The sequence below is a fragment of the Sorghum bicolor genome, chromosome 10, assembly GCF_000003195.3.
Source record: "Sorghum bicolor cultivar BTx623 chromosome 10, Sorghum_bicolor_NCBIv3, whole genome shotgun sequence".
In the NCBI taxonomy this organism is placed as follows: domain Eukaryota; kingdom Viridiplantae; phylum Streptophyta; class Magnoliopsida; order Poales; family Poaceae; genus Sorghum; species Sorghum bicolor.
In genome coordinates this window covers 4,805,354-4,818,819 of record NC_012879.2, presented here as the reverse complement: position 1 = coordinate 4,818,819, position 13,466 = coordinate 4,805,354, and the positions used below count along the sequence as shown (strand labels likewise).

Sequence of the window (13,466 nt, the reverse complement as noted above, 5' to 3'; positions counted from 1 at the left end):
CCCTCTTGGACTCAAAAATCTTTTAACAAGTTTTCTTTTTTGCAAAAGATTTTATATATTTAGTATTTTTCTATGCTTATTCTACGAATCTTTGTCTTCGAACACTTTGAATCAATATTGAATTATCAATCTTAGCTATATCTATTAATGTACTGCATTGAGCAAGCAAAAAAAATTTTAGCCTATGTTATTTAGCCCTCCTCTTGGTCCGTTTCTGGGTCCGCCACTGGTCGGGCTTGAACCCGGGGTGGCCATATATATATATATATATATATAATATCAAAATAAAATACTTGCAACATACGTCTGAAATAAGTGAAATATTAAAAATATACAATTACAACATATACTTATAGTTACTAAAACATATGAAATACTAGACTAAAATATACAACATTCAAATAAAACATTAGAAAAACACCATTGCAACATATGTCTATAGCGACTAAAACATTATTGCAATATATATGTGTATAGCGACTAAACGTATAATACAGTTGCCATGTGTGCTCATCTACTTCTTGTTGGCGCCGCAATAAAGGCTGGTTGACGTGGGCACGGAAGCACAGTGCGATACACTAGGCAGTGTAGGCACGAACGGCGCGAGGGAGGAGCGGGGTGCACGGCATGAGGCGTGAGGCGTAGGGGCGCGTTGTGCAAAGCGAGGCCAGAGGCGCAGCCGCGTGTGACATGAGACGGTTTCTTTCCGATGGAAGCATTCAGATAGTTTTTTAATAGGTAATGATATGAGGCGAGCGTCCGTTCCGTCCGGACACCGCGCGCTTGGCAAGCGGCCCAACTAAACCTGCGCGACCGCTATACAGCAGAATAAAAAAAAGACTACGTCAATTCCTCATTCCGCATCGCAACTTCCACCACACGCTGCTTCTTCTTCGTAGCTGTGGCCGTCACCTCTCTCTCCACTCCATGCGGTCGTTCCCCTTACTTCATGATGGCTCAAGCAAACCTCCTCCCCTCCCCTCCATGGATCCAGCCACCCTTCCTCCACGTACAACTTTCTAATCTAGATCTGAGGTCTCTCTCTCCCTCCTTTCCCCACAACATCCATGGCCATCAGAGATGGGGAGCTATGGCGGGTGACTTCCGGTGAGCCCACACGTCTTCCCTTCCTCCCTGCTCTCTCATCCTCGTGCGTGTGACCTCTATGCATCTAGAGACGAGGACGATGGCGTGGCTCCGATGAGGTAGGTAGGGATGGATCTAGATCTGAGGTTTCTCTCCCTCTCTTTTCTCCCACTGGATCTAGATCTGCTCCCTCCTTCTGTACCTCCTCTTCTTCTCCTTCTAGATCTAAGAGTTTGGTGGTAGCTAGTGCTCTGGCGAGTCAGATCTCGTCATTGTTTTGCAATGATTCATTTTTAATGTTGCAACAGATGATGTGGAATGTTGCAACGGTACCTTTTTTTGGTTTTTGCAACAGGCGTTTCTCTGATGTTGCAGAGCAGTTCTTGAGATGCTTTATTTTGCTTTTTTTCGTTGTTGCGGTAGATTCTCCCTCGATATTGCAGTAGATTTTTTTTGTTGCAACAAGTGTTTTTTTCGATGTTGCATTAGTAGTGCTTGAGATGTTGTAATAGCTTTTTCTCATTGTTGCAGCAGATTCTCTCCCGATGTTGCAGTAGATTTTTTTGTTGCAACATGCGTTATGATTGCATTAGTAGTGCTTGAGATGTTGTAATAACTTTTTCTTAATGTTGCAGTTGATTCTCCCCTGATGTTGCAGTAGATGTGTTTTGAATGTTGCAATAGAGTTTTTTTGATGTTGCATTTCATATTTTTGTTTGTTGCATTAGATATTCTGTTCGTTGTTCTAATAGCTACTTTTTGTTTGTTTTAGCAGTTTTTTCTTTTTGTTGCATTTTAGATGTCCTTCGATGTTTGCAATAGCCTTTTTTCATGTTGCAGTTAGATGACAGACTATGGTGGTGACCTGGTGGTTGGATCAGATGTTAGGTTGGCACGGTTGGGGGCGACCAGATCCATGCACGTGATGGTCGCTGTTGTTCTCTGTGCGGGCGTGGGCGGGAGTCACTTTCTGTGGAGGCCACAGTTGGCGGATGTGCTAGAGGGCAGCGAGGTGAGAGGCTGGGCGGATCCTGTGCTCGTGGAGGTGGGGACGAGCTCTTTGCGCGAGGAGCGGACGAAGAAAAGTCCTCCGCACGGGTAGAGTTGGTTGGGGGCGGATGGTTTTATTTTTTTTTCTATATGATGTGGGTGCAGAGCTTGGCGTCCGGATGAGCTGCTGACACCGGACGTCCGGACGCTAGCAGTACCGTTTTTTAATTAAATGGGCCAATAAAACTCGGTCCGCAAGGTCTATGAGCACGCGTCCGGCCGCTCGGACGCTCGGCAGAAAGCATTACTGAATTATAAAGCCAGAAACACCAAAATTCTTTTGGTCAGGTTTTTGACGTGGGCGTCTCGCCGCCATCAATAACTTAGATTTCTTTCAACCTTTAAACCTTATTCCTCTTAATAAAAAATGGATGAAGTCTCAGTCGCGAAAAAAAAAACACCAAATCTGCATACCACCTGAAACTCTCTCGAGCTTAGCTTCGCTGAACACGGCGTCGATGTGCTTCTTCCCAGTGACGACTTTGAGAAGCATTACCCCATATCTAAAAAAAAGCTGAAAATGTCGCTCTTCCTTGATGCTTTACCGGTGAAAGTATACTATGCTATGCTAACATTTGAATGTAGGATTGAATAGGCGATGCTATGTTGATGTTGTAGTAGTGCTACACAACTACAACATTAACACCAATATTGTAGGTCTAGATGTTTTTATTCTTAATTTTCACGTCCAACCAACTCAAGCTATCTACATAAAGGCTCAACTGAACAATTACAACTCTGTTCTCATGGGTGAAGCGGCAGCTCTGGCTCTTAGAGCGACAATCATCAAAGCACTACAATTACATTCTTGCAACTTTCTTTCAGATTCCCAACAACTGGTGCATTTTCTTCACCAAGACCAGTAGGATCACCCTCCACAGTGGAGGATCAAACCATATACACAATCATATTCCAACATTGCAGGCATCTTACAAGCACAACTCTTCAAGATTAGTAGACAGGCAAATGCAACTGCAGATATTTTGGCAAAACAAGCCCAAAGTTCTACTCCTACACAAGTCTTTCATTGTAATATATCTCAATGTGGATCAATATGCTCTCTCCTTCAGGCTCTACTCAATGTAGACCTCACCAATGTAACTATTCTCCCAACAGCTTGCTGTTGTTAATAAAATTTAGTTGTTGTAAAAAAAAAAGCTCAGTAATTATTAGTGTTTCTTTTTGGAAAATGAAATACAGAAAAAATAATTCACGCACAATTTTCTTTTGTCTGCAAAATGCTTTCCGGTTTTCGCGCCATCAAACATTTCGCTTTCCCTCATTCTTTTGGGCCAACGAAACCCATCGCTGCTCCCTAGTACTCCGTATTTCCCACTCCACTCCAGCAGCCGCCGCCGCCACCGCCGCCCATGGAGGCTGCGCCCGCCGCCAAAAAGCAAAAATCCGATCTCAGCCAAGAACCACTGGGGAGTGGCAACGTCGTGGAAGAAAGCAGTCTCGATATCATCAGCCGCCTCCCCGATGAGGTACTGGGCACCATCATCTCCCTCCTCCCCACCAAGGCCGGCGCCCGCACTCAGATCCTCTCCCGCCGGTGGTGCCCTCTCTGGCGCGCCGCGCCTCTCAACCTAGGTGTCGACAGAAACCTCAGCGGCCAGGACCGGAAGCGAATCATCTTCGTCTCCAAGATCCTCTCCGACCACCCGGGGCCAGCCCGCCGCTTCGCCGTCCCCGGCATCCGCCTCCGCGACCGCTACGCCAAAATTGATGGCTGGTTGCGCTCCCGGGCCCTCACCGGCCTCCGTGAGATCGAGTTTCAGTATTTGATGGAGAACCCGCAGCTGCCCTACCCGCTACCGCCGTCCGTGTTACGCTTCGCGCCCACCCTCTGTGTTGCCGACTTTGGCAGCTGCGATTTCCCAAGAGAGATGGCGCCATTGTTCAAGTTTCCCTGCCTCAAGCAGCTCTCCCTGCATTACGTCATCGTGTTGGAAGATGTTCTTCACAGTCTGCTCTGTGGTTGCCCTGTTCTTGAGAGCCTCTTGCTGTTTGGGAGTGTTGGCTTTGGTCGCCTCCGCATTAACTCGCCCACTTTAAGGAGCATTGGCTTCATGGTTTCTCCCTGTCGGAAGAGAAAAGGAAATCATATCACGCTCCAAGATCTTATTATAGAAGATGCCCCTTGCCTTGAAAGATTGTTACCACTTAGCCGGATCCATGGTCTGGCAACATTGCGGGTCGTGCGGGCGCCAAAACTAGAGATATTGGGCGAGCTGTCCGATGGCATCACTAAACTTGATCTTGGAACCAATGTTTTCCAGGTACCAGTAGGCTTCAATTCTTCCATCTTGTATTCTGGATTTATATTTGCTATTGACTAATTGTGATGTCTCCTTATTCTTGTCCAGAAAATGATTGCCCTAAGCTTGACAACCTCGATGCGCACTGTAAAGGTTTTGTCCCTTGACACTTTGGGGCCTAATCTGGACTCAGTTGTTGACTTCCTCAAATGTTTCCCCTGCTTGCAGAAGTTGTATATCATGGTGAGTATTTGTCTATGCTTCCTTCATGTGCCAATATGAAAGTTGATGTATAGTGTAGTCTAGTGAGCTACTGTGTGACATTGCCGACTGCGTAGTAACTACTTTCATAATGTTTTCTTTCTTTATTATCCAGGCTGACCTAGAGGAGAGTAGGAAAAATAAGCGGAGCTATAATCCACTTGATCCAATTGAATGCCTTGAGTCTCATCTTCGACAAGTGGCCTTGCTGAATTATTGCGGTATAAGACCTGATGTTGACTTTGCCAAGTTCTTTGTATTGAATGCAAAAGTTCTAAAGACAATGGTATTTGGATCTGAGAAAACCAACAGTAATAAGTGGATGGCTAATCAACACAGACGACTTCAACTAGACAACAAAGCTTCTCAAGGTGCTCAATTTAAATTCATAAGAAGTTCTTGTTTGACTATAAACTCATGCGCCCAGCAGACACATGATTTGTGGATGGATGATCCCTTTGACAGTCACTTATTCAGATGATGCATGTAGATTCAATGCCTGTTCAGAAGATTATCTTTTCTTTATGTGTAATGTCCAAAGTTTAATTTTCCTGCTCTTATTCTTAGCCTTTAATTTGTCGCTTTGCAATTTTTACACTCTTTTTGATGTTGCAAACAGTATCAGTATGTGTGGAAATTTGTTGCAACCCATCTATCTTTTGGAGACATACTGTTTTTATGTGGTATCAACCTCAATTCTTGTCTTAGCAGCTGTTTGCTTAGAACACCATATGTTGAATTCTGGTGTTGGTTTTCATTTATCTGTTGCTTCCTTTTTTTTTTCTCTACACAAAAGTTCACCATGTCAACCATTTTAGTTAATTAGATTCCATTCACCTTATTGACAAAACATATAAAAGTTTGGGGAAATGTAAACTTATTTTTTCATTAATTGCCCCAATATATCTTCAGATATTACCTATGTATATGAATATTGAATTATAAGATTATTAAAATTTTAGTTAAACATATTTGAATAATTTAATTTCAACTACTTATCAAGGATCGTAGAAATAAACAGAGTTATATACCTAGTATACAAGTGATGAGATGGTATGAGTTACTATCAAGTTGCAGACAGTTACTACTACATACCTGGTGCCATATAATCAATTGTTCCATGCATGTTCCTCGAAACTATGGAAATATCATCACCCAGCAGCAACCTTGCGATGCTGAAGTCGGCTACACAAGCCATAATATCTTGATCAATCAACACATTGTTTGGCTTGAGGTCACAATGCAGGACTGCCTCCAAGGCTCCAAGTGCTCATGGTGAAGGTAAGCCAGTGCCAGAGCCACATCTAACATGATGCTGATCCTCTCGGACATCCTAGCCCGCGGCGGTTACTAAGGAACAACCATTCATCTAGGCTACCATTTGGCATGTATGGGAGCACTAGTGCCTTGAAGTCAAGATTGGAGCAGGTGGTGAGTACCATTTTTGGTGTTGAGCCATGCGAAAGCTCATATTGGCTCTTTCCAGTTCCATGTTCATCTAGGCTACCATTTGGCATGTATGGGAGCACTAGTGCCTTGAAGTCAAGATTGGAGCAGGTGGTGAGTACCATTTTTGGTGTTGAGCCATGCGAAAGCTCATATTGGCTCTTTCCAGTTCCATGTTCAGGACTTTTATTGCGACCATTTGCCCGTCATCCAACATGCCTCTGAATACTTTGCCAAATCTTCCACTTCTAGTTCCTAGCAGGTTATCGTTGTCGAAGTTATTTGTGGCACGGGCAAGCTCAAAGTAGGTGACTACCATGGTGTTCGCCTCCTCGCTAGCAGCCGGCAGCTTCTTGGACGTCTTGTTGACATAGTTCTGATCTAGCAGGCCGCTCCGTGAAGTGAAGGCACTAACCACGCTGCTCAGGCCAGGCTTCGTGGAAACGTGATGCAATTGGCCAGATTTGGTTAGGAGTTAGGAAGCAGGTCTGCATCCCCGCACCGGTGCCCACTGGTGCTCCAGCATCACACCGATAGCGCTTTATCGGCCTGGCCTCCACCTTCGGCTGCGCCAAAGACTGTCATATGCGCCGGATTCCAGCTCGATTCCACAAGGATGGCAGAGTTGTCCACCCCCACAGGACAGATGCTCACTCGCCGCGAACCGCCCCATCAGGAGCTCCAGGAGCGCGCTGTTGCCGTCGGGTGCACGGAATGTCGTGGAGCTAGCCACCGCCGCCGCGGTCGATGACGACCCAAAACGTGCCATGGTCGTGCATCCGGATCTCACCGCGGCTGGCAGCAACAAGTCCGCGTGGGGTCAACGCCGTGGAGATGGCGAGAGGCGCGTGAAAAGGCGGAGAGGGGTGAGGAAGAGGAGGCGGGAGGTGGAGAAGCTTTGTCTTCTATGGCGGTCACAGGCGTCCTCTGCCGAGCACCTGTTCGACAAAATGTTTCAATGGCGAGGTAAACTTATGTATACAAAAAGTGGCCAACCAAACACACCCATAGAGAAGCCAGACTAAGCTAACCATTGCAATCAAATAAGTGTATCTTGCATTGTTGAAGCCAGACTTTAGCTCCTCAAGCTTAGTTGGCTAGCTTAATCTTAACACATTAACCGAACACGCCCATAAAGCCAAGAACACCAAATCTACAGAGCTGAAGATCCACTCCATTCCTGACTTAGCTGCATACGGGCCATCTGAAACTGCAAAAGCATTTAGTAGCATTTTGCAGTTGCCTACTCTAATCGCCGCAATGGGGCCTGACTGAACGAACATTTGGTCATATGAACACATCAATGTTAACTTTACAGTACTGTTCAGGATTTTTATTTTGAACAAATTGTTCAGGAAGTTTGAGAGATACATGGCTGCTTTCAATCATCGAGAGGATACTAAACTCTCTTTGATCCTTGCGAGCTTGGGAGCGACATCCTTCATTGACACCCTCTCCTCAGGCAAGTCACATGAGCACCGTAAACCCAAGTCCAATATCTGTGCTAGGCAGCTCCAGGCGCTGGATGACCAGCCGGCGCGTTGGACATCTCCACTGCTTGTTGCCGCCTCCTCATCTAGAAGAAGGATGTTATGGTCCACGACATCAGCAAGTCTTGTCGGAATAGCTTGGCTGACCCACTCCCTCAGGCTTAGCTCTTCGCTGAACATGGCGTCAGTGGGCTTCTTACCAGTGACTACTTCAAGAAGCATTATCCCATAGCTGAAAACATCACTCTTCCTTGATGCTTTACCGGTGGAAGCATACTCTGTTATGCCAGTCCACAGCAAAGCAAACAGAGACATTGTTAGTGATGCAACACAAATGATGAGATAGTATGAGTTACTATCAAGTTGCAGACAGTTATACTGCATACCTGGTGCCATATAGCCAATTGTTCCATGCATGTTCCTCGAAACTATGGAAGTATCATCGCCCAACAACAACCTTGCGATGCCAAAGTCGGCTACGCAAGCCGTCATATCTTGATCAAGCAACACATTGCTTGGCTTGAGGTCACAATGCAGGACTGCCTCCAAGTGCTCATGGTGAAGGTAAGCCAATGCCTGAGCCACATCTAACATGATGCTCACCCTCTGGGACAATCCTAGCCCACGACGGTGGTTACTAGGAAACAGCCATTCTTCTAGGCTCTCATTTGGCATGTACGGGAGCACTAGTGCCTTGAAGTCAAGATTGGAGCAGGTGGTGAGTATCCTAACCAGGTTTCGATGTCGAGCCATACGAAGTGCACGACACTCAACATCAAAGCTCATAGTAGCTCTTTCCAGTTCCATGTTTAGGACTTTTATCGCGACGATCTGCCCATCATCTAGTATGCCTCTGAATACTTTGCCAAAGCTTCCAGTTCCTAGCAGGTTACCATTGTCAAAATTATTTGTGGCACGTGCAAGCTCAAAGTAGGAGACTGTCATGTAGTTGTTCGCCTCCTCGCTAGCGACTGGCATCTTCTTTGACCTCTTGTTCACATGAGTTCTGATCAGGATGAACAAGCAAGCTCCTATTACTATCGCTGCTACAACACTTGGAAGTATAAATTTTATGACACCAGATCGATGGCGATGGTTGGACTCATCATTTTGGCAGAGTGGGAACCCAAGGTGTGGCAGGCCACATAGTGCAGTGTTCCCTTCCAACGACTGTAGAGTGATGTTTGAGAACACACCGCCATTTGGGATTTGTCCATACAGTTTATTGAAAGATAGATTCAGGCTTGTGAGATAGCTGAGATTGGCGAAGGACTTTGGAATTGTACCAGACAGTGAGTTGTATGAAAGATCCAATGTTTTCATGCTGCTTAGCTTGTTGCCAATTGCATTTGGTACTTGATCTTGGAGCATGTTCTTTGATAAATTTAGGTTGGTCAGTGTACTGAGCACTCCCAGTGAAGGGGGTATTTTTCCATGGAGTTTGTTGGAAGAAAGGTCCAACAAAGTTATTGCTTTCAGATTCTCAATACCTTCCGGGAAAGAGCCACTCAAGGCATTGCGAGAGAGATCAAGTTTCACAATATTCTCAAGGCCCCATAGCCCCAGGGGTATTGATGAAGTGAATTGGTTATTTGATAATCCTAATTCTTGTAGCTGGCTCAGGTTTCCAATGCTATCTGGTATAAGGCCATTGAGTTTGTTGTTGGACAGGCTCAAGCCAAACAGCTTTGTCAATTTGCCGATGTGTATCGGGATAATCCCAGACAAATTATTGCTAGACAAGTCAAGACCTCTAAGGCTCTTCATTTTTGTGATTGATTGTGGAATTTCCCCGCTTAATTGGTTGTTACGAAGATCAACAAACGAGATGCTGCTCGACATGTTAGGGATGTGTCCTGTTATTTGGTTCTCAAATGCCCGAAAGATCTCAAGGGAGGAGAGGTTGGCCATCATAGAGCTGGGGAAGCTACCAGTGAAGTAATTGTTGTTCATGACGATGTATCTGAGGCTCTTGCAACCTGACAAGTCGGCCATGAAACCGACATCTCCACTGAGCTTATTCTCATCGATGTAGAGCTCGGTGAGAGATTCCCCAAATAATTTTCGTGGCACAGGTCCAGTCAGGGAGTTGTAGGATATGTCAAGGATGGAGAGCATAGAAATGTTCTGGATGGAGGCCGGAATGATACCTGTCAAGCTGTTCATTTCCAGGTTGAGCCACTGCAGCTGCGCCAACCGGCCCAGCTCCGGCGGGATCTCCCCATGCAACCCACTCGTGGTGAAGTCTAGTACGGTGAGGCCGGTGATGTTGCTCAAGACGCTCGGGATCTCGCCGGCAAGGTCGTTGCCACCTAGGGAGATCTGCGTCAACTCAGGTAAGGCTGACAACCACAGCGGTATTCCGCCGGTGAAGCGGTTGTATGCCAAAACGAACTGCTGCAGGTACTTGCACGACCCAAAGCCCGGTGGCACCGTGCCGGCGAGCTCATTTTTGCTGAGATACAAGCGCTCCAACATGGGGAGGTTGAAGCTCTGGTTGTCTGGTGGCACTGATCCTGAGAGATCGTTCTGGGAGAGGTACAGCCCTATCAGGTTGGACATGTTGAACAGTGAGGACGGGATCTGCCCTGAAAGCTGGTTCCCCGACAGCTCGAGGAACTGAAGGTTTGGAAAGGAGCCAATGGCACTAGGAATGTTCCCTGTCAGGCTGTTGTCTGCGAGGTTGAAAAAGCTCAGCTGAGATTGAGACGTTCCGTTGAACAAGCCCTGGGGCAATGGTCCACTCAGGTCATTCCCGCTGAGAATAAGAAACCCGACGCTCTGCAGATTGCCCAGCTCGTGTGGGATTTCACCGGTGAGATTGTTGGAGTCGAGATCGAGGATCTCGAGTGTGGTGAGGTTGCCAAACGAAGCCGGGACGGTGCCCGTGAGATAATTGCTGGAGAGGTCGAGGGAAAGGAGGCGTGGCAGGGTGCCGAGACTGGTTGGAACGTGCCCCGTGAGTGCGGCGTCGCTGAGGTTGAGGATGGAGAGGAAAGTCAGGTTGCCGAGCTCGGGAGCCAGCGCGCCGGCCAGCCGCACGCCGGGGAGCGCCAGCGCCGTGACGCGCAGCCTGTGGCGGTGGCTGCAGGAGACGCCGACCCAGCTGCAGTACGGCGTGCCGGGCGTCCAGTTGCCGCGGAGGACGCCGCCAGGGTCGGAAAGCCTGTCCTTGAAGGCGAGGAGCGCCGAGAGGTCGGCGGTGGCCGTGGCGTTGGATGCTGAGACGAGCGCGGGTGGTGCGGGCGTGAGCAGTGATGAGGCCATGGTTAGCAAGGCGAGGTGGAGGAGACTGAGCGCCATGATAGAGACCGGAGAAACGAGTCAGCTGGCTGGCCGTCTGTGCGTGGTGAGCGAGCTGGTGGCAAACTGGCAATGCATGAAAGCTGTGGCATGATGGCACGCACTTATAAGTGTCTATGTAATGTGAAGTCTGAAGAACTGCAGAATTCCATGGGGTAGGACGGGCAATCCGGCATGAAGACTCGCCCGATGCTTCTGGATGGACGAACTGCACTGCCGCGCCATGGGGGTATCTGATCTTGCCAAAGAAAACTAAAAGCAGTATGAACGGAATATTGCTGAATTCAAAGGTTAGTCTTCGTCTGAGGAGGAGAAAGCAAGAGGACTGATGAACTAATGAAGTGACAGGACTCGCGAAGACTTACTTTCAAAAAAAAACTTTTCAAGATTCCCCGTCGCATCAAATTTTGCAGCACATGTATGAAGCATTAAATATAATCAAAAACAAAAACTAATTGCACAGTTTGTCTCTAAATCGCGAGATGAATCTTTTAAGTCTAGTTAGTCTATAATTAGACAATATTTGTAACAAACAAACGAAAGTGCTACGGTGCTTTGAACCAAAATTTTTTGGAAACTAAACAAGACCTGACTGTTGGAGCCAGCCAGGAATCGATCGAACTCGGCTGAAGCTCGAAGGAATCAAGGAAAGCTACCGGACTGAGACGGACAGCTCTAAGCGTACTCGCCAGGGTGAAAGCGATGGGACTGAAAACGGGAGCGTCAAGCACTCCCCGAGCGGCCACTCCAAACCACACGCTCGCATGGCTCAAGTCATCGTGTACTTGACCTGAACATGGACCGATACACACAAGATAGATTTAGAACCATTTGACGGGTTCGAACGTTGGAAATTAAAGGGTTGAGCCTGAACGCAAGCTACTAAAAACTAGCGTCTCAATCATACTGTACATGTTTAGTAGCACTTGAGACTTGAGAGGGATGGGAGTACAGAGATCAGAGAAGAGCGTACATGGGAACTCACTGACTAATTGTCATTTCAACGGGAAAGTCCGTCTGCAAACCGGCAACGACGGAGTGGAACGGTGGAAGATCTGAATTCTGCTAACAATGAAGGGCAAGTTAGTATTGGGCAAAAACAACTTATCTTTAGGTTTGTTAACTGTCTCTAAAAATGACATTTTAGGGGGCTCTTGGGTTTAATAACTGTCTCTAAAAAATAGTTTATTTGTATTTTTATATTTAAAACTATATCAATCCAAAGCATACGTATATTTGTGCTCTTTTTTTCTCTTGAGGAACACGTATATTTTTGCTAAATTCAAAATTAATCATTTAACAGTATTTGATAGCCGGGCTGTCGGTCCAACCTGGACTAAAGCCCCAAGAAAGAAGTCTAGTGTGACAATCCCAACCCGTCCCACGCCTCCAAAAGGCCCAACCAAATCCTTCTCCATTTTGCCGTGGGGCTCAGTTGGGCCTTGTTTACTTCCACCTAAAAATCTAAAATTTTTCAAGATTTTTCGTCACATCAAATCTTTAGACGCATGCATAAACTATTAAATATAGAAGAAAATAAAAACTAATTGCACAGTTTAGTCGAAATTTACTAGACGAATCTTTTGAGCCTAGTTAGTTCATGGTTGAACAATAATTACCACAAACAAACGAAAATGCTACAGTGTCGTGAAATTTTTCACATTGGGAACTAAACACGGCCCTAGTAAAATATCCTACCAGTGGCGCTGCGGTGGTGGCGGCGGCGATGCGGCTGCTCTCTGGCGCCTCGGCGTCGCGCCTTCCATCTCCTCTTTTCTTACACCCCCGCGCAAGGACAAGATGCACCCTAGCGTCCTCCGTGTCCTGTCGGGCAGCCTCTTCATCAGCCATGGGCACAGGCGACGGCGGCGCGCGGAAGCCATGGCTCTTCGTCGGGCTGGGTAACCCCAGAAAGGTGTACTAGGGAACTCGCCACAACGTAAGCGCCTTACCTACCCTGTTATTCGTGAAAACTTCCGTTTTCCATGGTGGCAAGTGGCAGCTCCCAAAATTTTGGAGTCTTAAAACTTTTCAAAGACGAAGGTTGAAAGTTATCGAAATGTACTAGCTATTACGGTACTGCTAGCGCCTGAACATAAGGCGCCAACAACGCGTCCGGACGCCGAGCCCCCCCACCCGTGCCACAGAAAAAAAGAAAACCCCATCCGCCTCTAACCAACTCACCTCTGCCCCACTCGCCCCGCCCGCAAGACTGTTTCTTATCCGCTCCCTCCCAACCAACTTACCCCTGCCCCGCTCGCCCCACATAGAGGACCGGACTTCGTCTGTTCCCCGCGCAAGGAGCCCATTCTCCGCCCCCACGAGCATGGGATCCGTCCCGCCCCTCGCTTTGTCGGCCCCTAGCAGATCTGCCTGTCGCTAACTCGTCCCTACAACCTATCCCCATACTTGATGCTGCAACACAATATGTATAATAGTACAACAACACCTGACATACTGCTACAACAAACAAGAACAACTGCTGCAACAACATGCAAACAACTGCTACAACATACAGATTGAAGTATTGGATAGAACAGCTGAAACACCATAAATATAGTATTACAAC

General features: G+C 47.0%; 2 protein-coding genes across 2 annotated transcripts; one reads left to right on the top strand and one right to left on the bottom strand.

Annotated features, from left to right (window-relative positions):
- Positions 3,455-7,283, top strand: LOC8076193 (FBD-associated F-box protein At4g10400). Its single transcript, XM_021448785.1, has 3 exons — positions 3,455-4,418; positions 4,506-4,640; positions 4,774-7,283. Exons 1-3 carry the CDS (start codon positions 3,507-3,509, stop codon positions 5,137-5,139), a joined length of 1,413 nt encoding a protein of 470 aa, XP_021304460.1. The 5' UTR covers positions 3,455-3,506; the 3' UTR covers positions 5,140-7,283.
- Positions 7,411-11,251, bottom strand: LOC8065393 (probable LRR receptor-like serine/threonine-protein kinase At3g47570). The gene is made up of 2 exons (XM_021448784.1): positions 7,981-11,251; positions 7,411-7,872 (listed from the first exon to the last, which is right to left on the bottom strand). The coding sequence occupies exons 1-2, from the start codon at positions 10,895-10,897 to the stop codon at positions 7,490-7,492; spliced, it is 3,300 nt and encodes a 1,099-aa protein (XP_021304459.1). The 5' UTR covers positions 10,898-11,251; the 3' UTR covers positions 7,411-7,489.

Excerpts from the sequence above, each read along its gene's own strand:
- LOC8076193 (XM_021448785.1), top strand. The coding sequence starts at position 3,507 with ATGGAGGCTGCGCCCGCCGCCAAAAAGCAAAAATCCGATCTCAGCCAA. Across the intron at positions 4,419-4,505 it reads TTGGAACCAATGTTTTCCAG|AAAATGATTGCCCTAAGCTT; the intron begins GTACCAGTAGGC and ends ATTCTTGTCCAG. Across the intron at positions 4,641-4,773 it reads TGCAGAAGTTGTATATCATG|GCTGACCTAGAGGAGAGTAG; the intron begins GTGAGTATTTGT and ends TTTATTATCCAG.
- LOC8065393 (XM_021448784.1), bottom strand. The coding sequence starts at position 10,897 with ATGGCGCTCAGTCTCCTCCACCTCGCCTTGCTAACCATGGCCTCATCA. Across the intron at positions 7,873-7,980 it reads AATTGGCTATATGGCACCAG|AGTATGCTTCCACCGGTAAA; the intron begins GTATGCAGTATA and ends CTGGCATAACAG.